At 40.3% G+C, this 14,621-nt stretch overlaps 2 protein-coding genes and 1 pseudogene across 2 annotated transcripts in view; 2 read left to right on the top strand and 1 right to left on the bottom strand.

Annotated features, from left to right (window-relative positions):
• rexo5 (RNA exonuclease 5) overlaps positions 1–2,441 on the top strand; it is a 7,671-nt gene extending 5,230 nt beyond the window's left edge. The window contains exons 15-18 of the mRNA XM_016527440.1: positions 997–1,216; positions 1,302–1,471; positions 1,554–1,663; positions 1,732–2,441. Coding sequence (XP_016382926.1) covers positions 997–1,216; positions 1,302–1,471; positions 1,554–1,663; positions 1,732–1,786 — 555 coding nt within the window. The 3' untranslated portion in view covers positions 1,787–2,441. The remainder of the gene's footprint in view (positions 1–996; positions 1,217–1,301; positions 1,472–1,553; positions 1,664–1,731) is intronic.
• Positions 2,442–4,373: 1,932 nt separating this feature from the next.
• Positions 4,374–7,767, top strand: LOC107719898 (uncharacterized). Its single transcript, XM_016527441.1, has 3 exons — positions 4,374–4,605; positions 6,264–6,374; positions 7,150–7,767. The coding sequence occupies exons 1-3, from the start codon at positions 4,374–4,376 to the stop codon at positions 7,503–7,505; spliced, it is 699 nt and encodes a 232-aa protein (XP_016382927.1). The 3' UTR covers positions 7,506–7,767.
• Positions 7,768–9,702: 1,935 nt separating this feature from the next.
• LOC107719899 (poly(A)-specific ribonuclease PARN-like) overlaps positions 9,703–14,621 on the bottom strand; it is an 8,672-nt pseudogene continuing 3,753 nt past the window's right edge.

Consider the following 14,621-nt stretch of genomic DNA (forward strand, 5'->3'; position numbering starts at 1 on the left):
CTCTCACACGCACACTCTCACACTCACACGCACACTCTCACACTCACACACACACGCACACACACACTCTCTCACACACACACACACGCACGTCATTATGTTTACATTAGTTCAGTATAGTGACTCCAGACTAAATGTCTGTTTACAGCAGCAATGATAACTATCAGCATCAGCTATATCAACTATCAGCAACTATCAGAGTTTTAAAGGGGTCATATGATGCTGCTGAAAAGAACAGTATTTTGTGTATTTTTACACGACATGGCAGCGGAAACAACAATACTACAGTGAGAATAAAAGTTACGCCTTCTTTCTTTGCGTGAACATTTGGGCGGCGTTATGCAAATCTTCCCACATAGTGACGTAGTACACGACATGGCAGCGGAAACAACAAAACTACAGAGAATAAAAGTTACGCCTTCTTTCTTTGCGTGAACATTTGGGCGGCGTTATGCAAATCTTCCCACATAGTGACGTAGACATGTGGGGGCGTGTTAGAACGAGCCGTTTTAGGTAGGCGTGGTTGACTCTTAACTTTTATAAAGAATATCTCTTTGGATTTGAGACTTTAGTCTTTGCAACTTTACAGATCTTCTTTATGCACCAAGAGCTTGTAACACTCCAAAGAGAAAGGAACAATTGAAATCACATCATATGACCCCTTTAATAACTGCTCAATAATAGTGAGTTCACACCACAGTTATAACAATAACCACACAGAGAAACTATATCGTTAAAATCACTTTGAAAGCAAGAGCGAGTTTTTTTCAGGTAATTTTTTCGCTGTTGTTATAGTATTGTTATTGTTATCGTTATTGTTCTCATTATTTATTGTAGTTATTGTTGCAGGTATTGTTATTGTTATAGTTATTCTGATAGTATCGTTAGTTATTCTGATAGTATTGTTACAGTTATCGTGATAGTTCCAGCTGTTGGTGTTAGGAGGCATTGTGTCTGTGAGCTGATGAGGTTTTAATGGTCGTTATGTGAGCGCAGGCGCGGCGTCCCGTACACGAGTTGTGTCTGGATCTGAACGAGCGTCTCTCTGAGCGTCAGAACGATCCTCTCAACGCTCACGTCATCTACGTGAGTAATCTGTCCTCCAAACCGCATCGCCATGAAGACCAGCTCCAGAGCTTCAGACAGTTCGGCCCTATTCAGCGCGTCACGAGTGCCGCAGAGCATGCTGGGAAACACAGCAGACACGCCTTCATCAGTGCGTATGAGTCCACCAGAGCACTGTTAATTCACCTCGGTAATATGTAAATGACGTGATGATGCGAGTGTTTTGTGATTCGTAGGGTTCGAGTGCGCTGACAGCACTCAGGCCGCGGTGGGCGTCGCCCCCCAGATCGGAAACAGGAAGCTGTCAGTGTGTCACGCTCTGACTCCGCCCCACATGACCTCATGGACACGCCCCGTTACCACGGAAACCAGCCCAGACACGCCAGAGCAGGGGGAGGAGTGCGACGTGAGTGACAGCTGTCAGTCAAACAGAAACCATCTTTAATGTCTCTGCGTCTCTGATTTTTTTTGTGTCATGTGACCCTCAGGAGCGACTGCTGGAGCGGCAGATGAAGAAACTGGATGCAAGAGTGGGAAAAGTGTTCAGAGCGCTGGAGGAGAACTGCCTGAGCGTCGTGATCCTGCCCGGACACAGAAGGTACCTCACACTCTCTCACACACAGTTTGTGTATCAGTGTGACTGACATTCTGTGTGTGTGTTTACAGCGACGGCGTCGATCATCCCGGCCTCTGCTTCATTCACATCAAACAGAGCAACTGACAAGCGCCCGAGTGCCTGCTCTGACTCCGCCCAGCTGATCTGTGATTGGCTGACCTGACTGTGACACGCCCATTTCTACGAATGTTCTTACAGCACAAGCTTTTTCATACATGTGAGCAGGTTTTTAATGTATTTAAATACTGTTCAGAATAAACACGACTGAAGTGTGCAGATGTGAGGAGCTTTTGTCCTGCTAAAAACACCACAGTGAGCTGCTTTACTGTATGAGCGCTCCTCACTTACAAACCTGGTGTTCAGTCTCTGCCAGTGAGATCATTGAGCTGTTAGTTCACGAATATCAGAGAATCACTAACAGAATCATGTCTGAGATTCAAATGGACACACAAACATCAAGACACATCAGGATTGTGTTTTAGTAGTTTAGTAGTAGGGATAATCCACTCCGGACGCACATTAAATCGTGTAATGCACAGCTAGCCGTGGATTATCCGGCTTATATAACGGTCACTTGCCAACATTGACAAAGTAAAGCTGGTCTTGATGTTTGCAACGCTATATTTGACTGGACATTAGGGTTATTTTCATCAGTTACAGCTCATTTTATATAAATATACACTAAATTGTGAGTGTGTGTGTGTGAATGCTAAAGCAAAATAAAGGAGATCATATAAATTAGTGGAGGTTATAAAATGGCAAATAAACATGAAATGAATTGGCTGCTGCAGGTGCATTCAGCATCAGACCGCATCACACTGACCTTTTCTCATTTCACACACACACACACACACATCTCACACACACACACACACACACATCTCACAATCTAAACCACACATAACCTGATGGATGTCGTGGAAATATGTGTCGTGAGAAATTACATGTGTGTGAAATGAAATGACTTCAAATGGCCTGAAATTATGATCTTAGGGACCCTTCAGTTTAACCAATCATAACACCTGTTATATTCATTGATTAATCACTAATAATCCATAAAAGTTTATATTAATAACAGTATTAAAAAGAAAATAATTTTCAAAAGGCTGTACAACGGTTCTTCACTTTACTGTGTTCTCCACTTACGTTTGATGCAATGTGAAAAAAACAACTATACAGCGCCTTGCAAATTCATTTTTTCACGCTTTATGTTGCTGCCTTACGTTAAACTGCTTTAAATTACTTTTTTTCCACATCAACCTACACTCCATACACCATAATGACAATGCAAAAACAGAATTGTCACAACGTAGTAAATTTATAAAAAAGAAAAAACTGAAATAAGTACATTGCATAAGTCATAACTCAGCTGAAGCACCTTAACAGCCTCTGTAAAGCTCTTTTTTTGTTTGATGCGACAAGCTTTGCACATCAGCAATAGGCCATCATCTGCCATTCTTCTCCTCACCTCTTCACCTCTCAAGCTCTGTCAGGATCCAGCAAGCGCCAGCACCGTCTCCTGAGGACTCAGCTACAGAATCGGAAGTACAAGGATTGGACAGAAGACTGCTGCAAAGTTATTTTCTCTGATGAAGCTCGCTTCCGACTGTTTGGGATATCTGGAAAATCGATGGTTCGGAGAAGAAAAGGTGAACGCTACCTTGAGTCCTGTGTTGTGCCAACAGTGAAGCATCCTGAGACCATCCATGTGGGGGGTTGCTTTTCAACCAAGGGCTCTCTCATAATTCTGCCCTAAAAACACTGCCAGGAATAAAGAATGATATCAAAACGTCCTGCAAGAGCGACTTCTTCCAGCGATCCATGAGCAATTTGGTGATGATCCGTGCATCTTCCAGCATGATGGAGCAGCATGTCACAAAGCAAGAGTGATAAAGAAGTGGCTCGAAGATCATTACATTGAAACTTTGGATTCGTGGCCAGGCAACTCCCCGGATCTCAATCCCATAGAGAACCTGTGGTCAGTCCTCACAAGATGAGTGGACAAGCAGAAGCCCACAAATTGTGATCAACTCCGAGAATTAATAAGGCAAGAATGGATCTCCATCAGTCAGGATTTGGCCCAGAAGCTAATATCCAGCATGCCAGAGCGAACTGCAGAGGTTATGAAGAACAAGGGTCAACACTGTAAATATTGACTCATTATATTTATTTGCCAATAAAAGCCTTTAAAACGTATGATATGCTTATCATTGTTTTTCAGTATACCATAGAAACATTTTATAGAAAAATAATCTACAAATACTGAAGCAGCAAACTTTGAAACACATTTGTTTCAACGGTTTATTTTATATATATATATATCCTGAAAAAAGTATCACGTTTCCAACATTGATAATAAATCAGCATTGCATTGCATTTTAAAGTATATTAAAATTTGGATCAAATAAATGCAGGCTTGATGACCATAAGTGACTTCTTGCAAAAATATAAAATAATAATGTATCCCAACTTTTGACCTATAATTGTTTTTTTTACATTGCCCCTATATTACATTTGAGCCCCTGCCCCAGAGGAACTCTGCACTTCCCTGCAAAAGTTCCTGTTTCATATCTAGCTGATAGTTGATCTATTTCTGTTCAACTTCTTTCTCTCATGAAGACCCTCCTCTTCTGAGGAGCTATATAAGATGTGCTGAATCAGACCCATTATTTCATTCACCTGCTGATCAGAGATGGATCCGCAGATCTCCAGAGCTCTGCTTCTGTTCAGTCTGCTCAGTCTGTTCGCTGCAGATACTCAGATCAGCAGGGCTTGTAATGCTACCCAGCACAGATTCAGATCAGCACAGGGCTCACACTGGTGTTATGAGTGCAGTGGCTTGGGGAATTATTGTCTGGAGAAACTAGGGATTTGTCCCATGGGATTTTCCAAGTGCATGAGTACAACAACAGTATTACAGATCGGTAAGTCCAATACCATGGATTGAAATGCACTGTTAGATTTGACTGATAGAGATGCTGCTATTATTTACTGAGCTGAAATAGAGAAATATGTAACTTGTCGAATTTTCTGGTGGAAATTAACAAATCCGATCACAGAATATTCTATATAGATTTCTGCTATTAGTTAAAAGTAACAATACAATTTGTATTAAAATGGATTAAAAAAAAATATATATATACATTTTCTTTTTTTGCCTTGCAGCTATGAGATGATACATTATCAAAAAGACTCTTTTTTTACTCTTTCTAATGTGATGCATTCATAAATACACTTCACAACTGAACTCGTCTTTCCTGTATCATTCATGTTTTTAGGTAACAATCTTATAAAAATGAAGCGAAAAGAATGCATTGAAGACTGTCAAGACAGTTCCGTGAACTGGGGCATATTAAAGTCTGCTTTTTCCTGCTGCGGCACTCGTCTTTGTAACTACAGAGATGCTCCAGGTACTGTGCTGTCCTGTCTTTAAAGTCAACACTCATTTAACTTCTGTGTGTCATATAGTATCGTCATATCGCCCGCTCTTGCAACATGTATGTTCCGCTCCTGCGATTTTTTTGTGTCCAGTCCCGCCTAGTATTATCTATATTATCTATAGTATCTAATATTGCATATTATGATTTTCGCGCATCAGGGAGCCGCCATCAATATGCGGAGTATTTAAATCTCTCTTGAATGTGCGCTCGCTGTTCACTTTTCGATGACGCGTGCTCTGTGTAAAGGAAGATCAGATATTTGTCAGTGAGCTCAGGATCTGTTGAGCAGCAAATCCTCCAGCATGATCTGTCAGCCATCATCTCTCCTCTCGACCCGTGATCAGTCAAATCTGACTCCTCCTGCAGCTCGTGTTGGATGCAGGGTTGTCAAGTCCATGTTTTTTTCATGGAATTGGGCTACTTTTAAACTGTTGTCATGGCTTGATTTCCCCCCGTGGGTTAAAGGTTTGAAATGTTGCATGCCATCAATATGCAGAGTATTTAAATCTCTCTTGAATGTGCGCTCGCTGTTCACTTTTCGATGACGCGCGCTCTGTGTAAAGGAAGATCAGATATTTGTCAGTGAGCTCAGGATCTGTTGAGCAGCAAATCCTCCAGCATGATCTGTCAGCCATCATCTCTCCTCTCGACCCGTGATCAGTCAAATCTGACTCCTGCAGCTCGTGTGGGATGCAGGGTTGTCCGTGTTTATGATCAATATGCACAACAGTGACTGTAAAATATGTATTTTAGGTATGGAAATTACATATTTTGAGTGTTGATATTTGGGATATGGTCATTGCGCTACTTTGGGCTCTATTTTAACCACCAACCAACCACACCCCAAGCCCCCGCCCCGCCCGCACCCACTGTCCTCTTTTTGGAAAACTAAAATATGGTCACCCTAGTTTTTTCGAAACTGACGTGTTTCCATTAGGTCTATTTTCAATTCTCGATTTCAGTTTGCGCAATTTGAAGGGTAACGGAAACGCAGCTAGTGACAAATGCTGTAATGTATACTGAAATATCATAAATGTTTAAAAATCATATCACCGTTATTGAAAAAAAATTATATCACGATGTACATAGATATTAAATGATTGTCCAGTCCTATTTTGTATGCTTGTTTTTTCCTCCTGTAGATCCCCGAACTTACGCTCCCAATGGAAGAGCATGCTACTACTGCGATGGGCAGGACTGCTCAAACACCGTCAGCTGTTCAGGGACTGAAGACCGCTGCATTACAGCAACTTGTGAGAATCCACAAAAGACCAACGTCATTAATTGTGCCCCTCTTGATCATTAACCCTTTGGTGTTGTTGTTGTTTTTTACTTCATCGGAATGGTACAAAACTTGGTCAAGGTTTTGGCACTTGCTACTTGAACACACAAACAAACAATAAAATAAAATAAAATAAATAATGGACATGTTTCAAAAAGATTAAATGGTCCTGGATCAAATAATCGCACTGTTCGGGATCAAAAATGACTTCATTAGAAATGAATGGGAAGGGAATTTCATCTAGTGGACACTGTGCCCAAACAAAATCTGACTTCTTTTTCGTGATATCAACCTCAAATTTGGAACACAACTTGTTTAGATTTATGGATTTGATTTCCTTCAATTTTAAAGTAAAACATATTTTGGGAAATATATTTCATATAACATTTTAAAATAGTAATTGTTTTTTTCCTAAAATAGTAAGCTTAAGTTGGAAATGTTATTTTCAGGTCTATACTCAAAAACTGGTTAACAAGTCATAAATGGATCATAACAATTGCAAAAATATAATTCAGTACCATAAAATCCCCTAAAATACAAAATGTTCAATAAAAACATTATCAACTTCAAATATAGTACGTTAATTTCATTGAAAAAAATAATAATAATTTTGACCGCCACCTGAACAACACCAGAGGATTAATGCGTCTTATTTTTAATCTTATTGAACGTTTGATACATTTCACATATACAAATGGCTAACTCAGACTGACTAAACTTAATTTTGTTTTCTTTCTTTTCATCAGTGACTAACAGAGGCCCACCAATGCTTGTAAAAGGCTGTGTCTCTAAATATATTTGTGGGGCCCTAAAATGTTCCTTTATTCAGGACGTCTCATGTTGTGAGGGGGACCTATGTAACGGTGACAAGAGGGTCACCCAGGGCTTCAGAAATAACGCTGATGAAAGTGTCAACCAAAGTGTCACCCAGAGCATCCTCCAGAGCTTCATGCATCCGGGAGCTAAGAGTGTCACCAAGAGATTCGCGTACAACGATGCTAAGAGTGTCAGGCAGAAAGTCACGTATAATGATGCTAAAAGTGTTAACCAGAGCTTCCTGTTCCTGTGCTGTTCTCTGCTCTCCTACTTCCTGTGGCTCTGAATCCAGCAGCTCCTCAGACATGCTGTACACAGAATATAGCTCATGTTTCTGCTGTGCAATCTTTGTTTTATTCTTGAACTATCATTTTATTGTAAAGACGTCCAAAAACATACTGCAGTAATAAAGATTATTTCTTACAGAAATCATGAAATCATGTTCAGAAGAGACATGCATGAAAATCATTTGAATATTCAAAGCAGGAAAAATCTCATCTGTTCGGTTTTTCGTGAGTTTGTATTAATATTTGCATTTCCACTATCAGTTAGCCTACATACGACAGTGCTTTAGTGCCATGTTAAATAAATGAGAACAAAATAAAAGAAATAAATCTAAGATTACGAGATTGAAGTCGTGATATTTCAAGAATAAAGTCGAAATATTATGAGAATAAAGTCGAAATACTACTTGAATAAGTCAAAATAACGAGAATTAATTCATAGCAATTACGAGATTAAAGTTACAATATTTTGAGAGTATATTAGCCTATTGCGCATGCGTAATCTGCCATGACTGGGAGCACCTGGAGATATTCTGAAGTCTCAGCTTTCAAAATCTGTCAGTTTTATAGCGAAATACAAACAATATGTCTTACAATAATGTGTTTTTCACGCTCTCAATGTGGCGTGACAGATCGCACATATCGCTGTGATTGGCCGAATACCTCAAGCGTGAGACGGAAATGTTACGTTCCGCGAGTCCTTTAAATTATCTCTTCCTCATCCCAGTAAGATGATGCAGCTGCTCGGATGCAACAATATTCAAATAAATTCCAATTTCTACAAAACTACAAAAAAACTACAAAAAAAAAAAAAAACTAACTACAAATCAAATATACAAAAATATGAGATAATTATTTACAAAAACTTAAAATGAAATGTAAATACTTTGTTTCTAAACACTTTAATCATGAGAACATCTAAAAAAAATGTTAAGAATGTTAAGGAAATGAATTAGTTTTAATATAAATCTTGGTCGCACCACATGACATTTTTTAAGGCTACGGCCAATTCATCTAGATGAAAAAACACTAAAATCACTTAATTTACCACTTTTAATATGAATTTATGTGTTCACGTTCTTAATGTTTGAACAATTACAATAGATATTTTTTGTATTTTAAAATTGGCCTGTCGAAAATCCTTACACGTCAATGATTCTTATAGCTATGAAAATACCTTTATGTAATTCACAATAGACAGTCAATTTGAGTCACTTTGACCCAGAAGCACATATTAAGTTTTACGGAGTTAATAATAATAATAATAATAACAATAAAAAGTCTTAGCTTTCTAATTCGTTGTCTAAGTATAATCATTCTGTAAATAACACCAATGGTGGCTGTCAACAAGGCCTACATCACAAAATCACGAACAATTAAGATGAAAGGTTACTGTTTATTTAACATTATGTTCAACTCTATAGAGTTGGTTTTCTTAACTAAAGCTACTCTGAATGCCGTTCCTGAGGTAAAAGTACGTTAAACTGTTTGATTGATGTTTGGGCGGCTATGCGGGAGATTATTTAATAAATTGTATTTTGTATGTTTCAACATACCTTCCGACCTTGATCCATATTTATTTCGTGCTGTAACGGTCATGAAAGAGGAGAGATGATCGGTTCATTCGCGCCCAGCCCTACCGTTAAACCGATCGATCTATCGGTTAAAACGACGTTTATTTGAATTTGTTGAGCGCCAAATGGATTTCCGTTGAATCTTCGCGCAAAGTGAGTAACAGCGTGAAATCTACACAACACGGGTAATGATATGATTCGCGTGAAAATTTTAAACAAAGTAAACAAATATATTTTATTTTTTTTAAAACGTGAATATAACCAGTTGTCAAACAGTCTGATGTGACTTTAATTTTTTCTTCAAATTTATTCATGCATAAATGTTGATATGGATTTATTTTTAAATTTAGTGGTTGAAAATGACTGGTAAAGGTTTTGATCATATCTCAGAAGTCACTTCATTTTGCTTTAAAACACCAGAGAGGTCAGATGATCTATCCTACACTTAAATGTCTTAAACAGGTATAATTTTTCAGTTTGTGTGCATTAGTTTTGGACCCCTTATTCATTATGAATCTGTAATAAATATTGTGAATACCGAACAATATCAGAATGATCTGAATAAGGCAAAGTGAATCATTCATCAACTCTCAGTTCAGTTTTAATGAACAGGTCAACACAGACGTACTAAGAAAGACTCTTTAATTTCATCTCCCCTGGAAAAGGGAACATTTTAACATCTCATACAAAAAAAATTACAAAGGATATGAACAGGACATTCGTGATGACATCATCAGACATTCTTTGACACGCGCTCTTTTTTTTTTCTTCTCACCGTTAATCACTGTTAAACTAAAGAACAAACCCTCACGAGGAATAAATAAACCTGCAGGACATGTCGACACTTAAAATGAGGGAGCGCTGTCGGAAACCACGTTAAAATACTACAGGACGCACACATACACGCACTCATATTCGGACAAGAAATGGCTCAGTATCTTCAGCACCTTTAAAACGCACTGAACTTGGGCCACGCGAGGAGAGGTCACGGGAGGTCACAGGAAGACAGTCAGGTCCACTCATGTTCAGGTAGGGAATGTCAATCACCCTCATCAGGAATAATCTAGAAAACACACATGAACTCATATGAGACACAGATTCAGACCCGTGTGTGTATGTGTGTGTGTGTGTATGCGTGTGTGGCTCACTTGTTGAAGAAGGGTTCGAGGAGTTTGGAGCGAGCAGAGATGTGACTCTTTGGAGGCGTGAGAAAAGACCCTGAGAGAGAAAGAGCTCACCTATCTGAACCTGCTCCGTCTGACTGAGACACACGAACGCTGACGTGTCATCGATCCACGACACCTGGATGTTCCCTGAGACACGGCAAACACAGATCAGCACACTCACTGACAGATGAGAGTGTGTGTGTGTGTGTGTGTGTGTGTGTGTGAGAGAGAGAGTGTTACCGAAGGCGCTGAAGAGCTGGTACAGGTCGCTGGTCTTCCACTCTTTAGGGAACGTGACGTACAGGACGTGATCTCTCTTGGGCTGCACTGAACACACACACACACACACAAAACATTTGATAGCTGACACTGTAAAAATGCTTGAATGAGATGCACTGTATTTATATTGAGAATAATACGAGTGTGTGTGTCTCTCTAACTCTTACAGTCAGGTCCACTCATGTTCAGGTAGGGAATGTCAATCACCCTCATCAGGAATAATCTAGAAAACACACATGAACTCATATGAGACACAGATTCAGACCCGTGTGTGTATGTGTGTGTGTATATGTGTGTGGCTCACTTGTTGAAGAAGGGTTCGAGGAGTTTGGAGCGAGCAGAGATGTGACTCTTTGGAGGCGTGAGAAAAGACCCTGAGAGAAAAAGAGACAAACATAACGAACTAAAAAAAAATAGACGATAGCTGATAAACAGACGGTAGTCCGAGTTCAGATTGGAGGAGCAGATCTAAAGCTGCTATAACTCACACACACACATAAGATATCTTAACACAGCAAAACGTCACAGCCACACTATTGAACAAGACTGATAATTGATATGCGCTTTTTTAGCTGGTTGGTTTGGTTCATGAATTTCATTACTCTTAATTATATTTTAATATTTTATTTATATTGACAATGCTGAATTATTCATAAGACTTTTTAAAGATTCCTATGGGGAAAAAATGCTTCTGGAAGCAGCTAAAACATTTGATAGCTGACACTGTAAAAATGCTTGAATGAGATGCACTGCATTTATATTGAGAATAATACGAGTGTGTGTGTCTCTCTAACTCTTACAGTCAGGTCCACTCATGTTCAGGTAGGGAATGTCAATCACCCTCATCAGGAATAATCTAGAAAACACACATGAACTCATTAAACACACACTCATTAAACACACGCGGCTCCAGATCACTACTGAACACACACACAGGTGACACACCTTGAAGGGCTGTGTGGACGCCATCAGCTTGGTGTCTAACAACCTGAAACACAGAGAGAGAGAGAGAGAGAGAGAGTGTGAGTGAGTCGGTGCACACGTGAACAGAAACATGCGTGATCACGTGATCAGAGGTTACCTGGGAAACACAGACATGGCCACCTCCTTAAAGTCATCCAGCTCCTGTAAAACACACACAGAGTGCATCAGATTGTGACATGCCACGCTTTCCCACAATCCTCCAGTGCTTCATCATGTTACCTCAGGCAGCGGCCCACAGAACTGATGGATGGTGTGCATGACGTCCAGCAGCATGTTGTGACCCACCACCAGTTTACCCTGCGTCACACAAGCAGGTCAGGACGGTTTATATCAGAATAATCTGAATGTGTGTGTGTGTGCGCGAGAGAGAGACTCACAGATTTAGAGATGGCGTCTGATAGATGAGCTTCCTCTGAAAGCTGAAACACACATGATTATTAATACATTCAGCTCCGATCTCTGTTACACACAAACACACGCTCTATTTTAATGAAGTCTGTCAGTAAGAGGAGTGTTTCTGACCCGGTGCAGGGCTCCAGATCCAGAGTCTGATCGGAGTTCTTCAGAAGAGCTTCAACCTTCTGCCTGCAACACATCATCATCATCACAGCTGCTGATTCATGCACGTTTCCCATAATGCTCCTCACTCACTACAGTATGAATTACAGCTCCAGTGTGAACATGAGTCTAAGGCCATGTCCACACGTACACTGGTATTTTTATAAACTGAGTTTTTCCGTCTTCCGTTTTAAAAAAAAACTCCGTCCACATGAAAACGCAAACGCATGCTATGAAGCGCTGTCAAGAGCATGCCAAACCAACAGGTGGCGATATAATCTCAACCGTAAAGCCATGTTGGCCAATCAGAAGCCTGAAAACGTTTCCAGTAGGCAGAGATAACAGCACAGGCGCCGTTTCGCTGTCTACACGATAACACTGCAACCGGAGTATTTGAAAATCCTCACCCTGGCAGGAGTTTTCAGAAACGCTCGGTCCACATGTGTTTGCGTGTGGACAAACGGCCAAACCGCGTAGAAAAAGCTGCGGTTTTGAAAATAACCCCGTTCGTGTGGACGGGGCCTAAATACTAATAATATTCCTAAAGTAACTTAATCAAATTAAGCAAAATACAAAAACAAAATACTACTGCCATTTCAGCACGTTTTACTATTTTGAATGAGCTCTTAGTTTTAGTTATTACGTAATTTTGCCACTTGTATTAATATTTTCAATATTTCTATTTCTTGTTTAATTTAGTTTAACTATTTCAGTTTTAGTTTGGTTTGGTAATTTTACTACTTTGCTAATTTTACTTTAATTTCAGTTGTTTGCCAAGGAAATATTTCTAATTTTCTTTAAGTTCATTTTTTTTAAGGGTTTAAAAAAAGAAAAGAAATAAAAAGGTATAATAAACAAGATTTTCGCTTTTTCTGAACCCGATTAATGCATCATCTTGTTTAGCAATGACAATTTAAATTAAATTTCATATTTGTAATAATTGTTAAATTCATTCACTAGACACTTTTAACTAAACTTACAATAGAGGAACATAAGAAGAGCCAAACAATATTCATAGTGTATAAAAGTAAAAATTACAATGCCTGACTAGGAAACACGCTCGAGCAGAGGATGTGTGTGTGTGTGTGTGTGTGTGTGAGTGAGTGAGTGAGAGTAAGGAGAGAGTGTGTGTCTGTGAGAGAGTGAGTGAGTGAGTGAGAGTAAGGAGAGAGTGTGTGTCTGTGAGAGAGTGAGTGAGTGAGTGAGAGTAAGGAGAGAGTGTGTGTCTGTGAGAGAGTGAGTGAGTGAGTGAGAGTAAGGAGAGAGTGTGTGTCTGTGAGAGAGTGAGTGAGTGAGTGAGAGTAAGGAGAGAGTGTGTGTCTGTGAGAGAGTGAGTGAGTGAGTGAGAGTAAGGAGAGAGTGTGTGTCTGTGAGAGAGTGAGTGAGTGAGTGAGAGTAAGGAGAGAGTGTGTGTCTGTGAGAGAGTGAGTGAGTGAGTGAGAGTAAGGAGAGAGTGTGTGTCTGTGAGAGAGTGAGTGAGTGAGTGAGAGTAAGGAGAGAGTGTGTGTCTGTGAGAGAGTGAGTGAGTGAGTGAGAGTAAGGAGAGAGTGTGTGTCTGTGAGAGAGTGAGTGAGTGAGTGAGAGTAAGGAGAGAGTGTGTGTCTGTGAGAGAGTGAGTGAGTGAGTGAGAGTAAGGAGAGAGTGTGTGTCTGTGAGAGAGTGAGTGAGTGAGTGAGAGTAAGGAGAGAGTGTGTGTCTGTGAGAGAGTGAGTGAGTGAGTGAGAGTAAGGAGAGAGTGTGTGTCTGTGAGAGAGTGAGTGAGTGAGTGAGAGTAAGGAGAGAGTGTGTGTCTGTGAGAGAGTGAGTGAGTGAGTGAGAGTAAGGAGAGAGTGTGTGTCTGTGAGAGAGTGAGTGAGTGAGTGAGAGTAAGGAGAGAGTGTGTGTCTGTGAGAGAGTGAGTGAGTGAGTGAGAGTAAGGAGAGAGTGTGTGTCTGTGAGAGAGTGAGTGAGTGAGTGAGAGTAAGGAGAGAGTGTGTGTCTGTGAGAGAGTGAGTGAGTGAGTGAGAGTAAGGAGAGAGTGTGTGTCTGTGAGAGAGTGAGTGAGTGAGTGAGAGTAAGGAGAGAGTGTGTGTCTGTGAGAGAGTGAGTGAGTGAGTGAGAGTAAGGAGAGAGTGTGTGTCTGTGAGAGAGTGAGTGAGTGAGTGAGAGTAAGGAGAGAGTGTGTGTCTGTGAGAGAGTGAGTGAGTGAGTGAGAGTAAGGAGAGAGTGTGTGTCTGTGAGAGAGTGAGTGAGTGAGTGAGAGTAAGGAGAGAGTGTGTGTCTGTGAGAGAGTGAGTGAGTGAGTGAGAGTAAGGAGAGAGTGTGTGTCTGTGAGAGAGTGAGTGAGTGAGTGAGAGTAAGGAGAGAGTGTGTGTCTGTGAGAGAGTGAGTGAGTGAGTGAGAGTAAGGAGAGAGTGTGTGTGAGAGAGAGAGAGAGAGAGGAGTGAGTATGTGTGTGAGAGAGTGAGGAGTGAGAGTGAGAGTGAGAGAGAGAGAGAGTGAGGAGTGAGTATGTGTGTGAGAGAGAGTGAGGAGTGAGAGAGAGTGAGAATGAGAGTGAGAGAGAGAGTGAGAGAGG

This window comes from Sinocyclocheilus rhinocerous, unplaced genomic scaffold, assembly GCF_001515625.1.
Source record: "Sinocyclocheilus rhinocerous isolate Xijiao unplaced genomic scaffold, SAMN03320098_v1.1 scaffold3528, whole genome shotgun sequence".
Classification (NCBI taxonomy): domain Eukaryota; kingdom Metazoa; phylum Chordata; class Actinopteri; order Cypriniformes; family Cyprinidae; genus Sinocyclocheilus; species Sinocyclocheilus rhinocerous.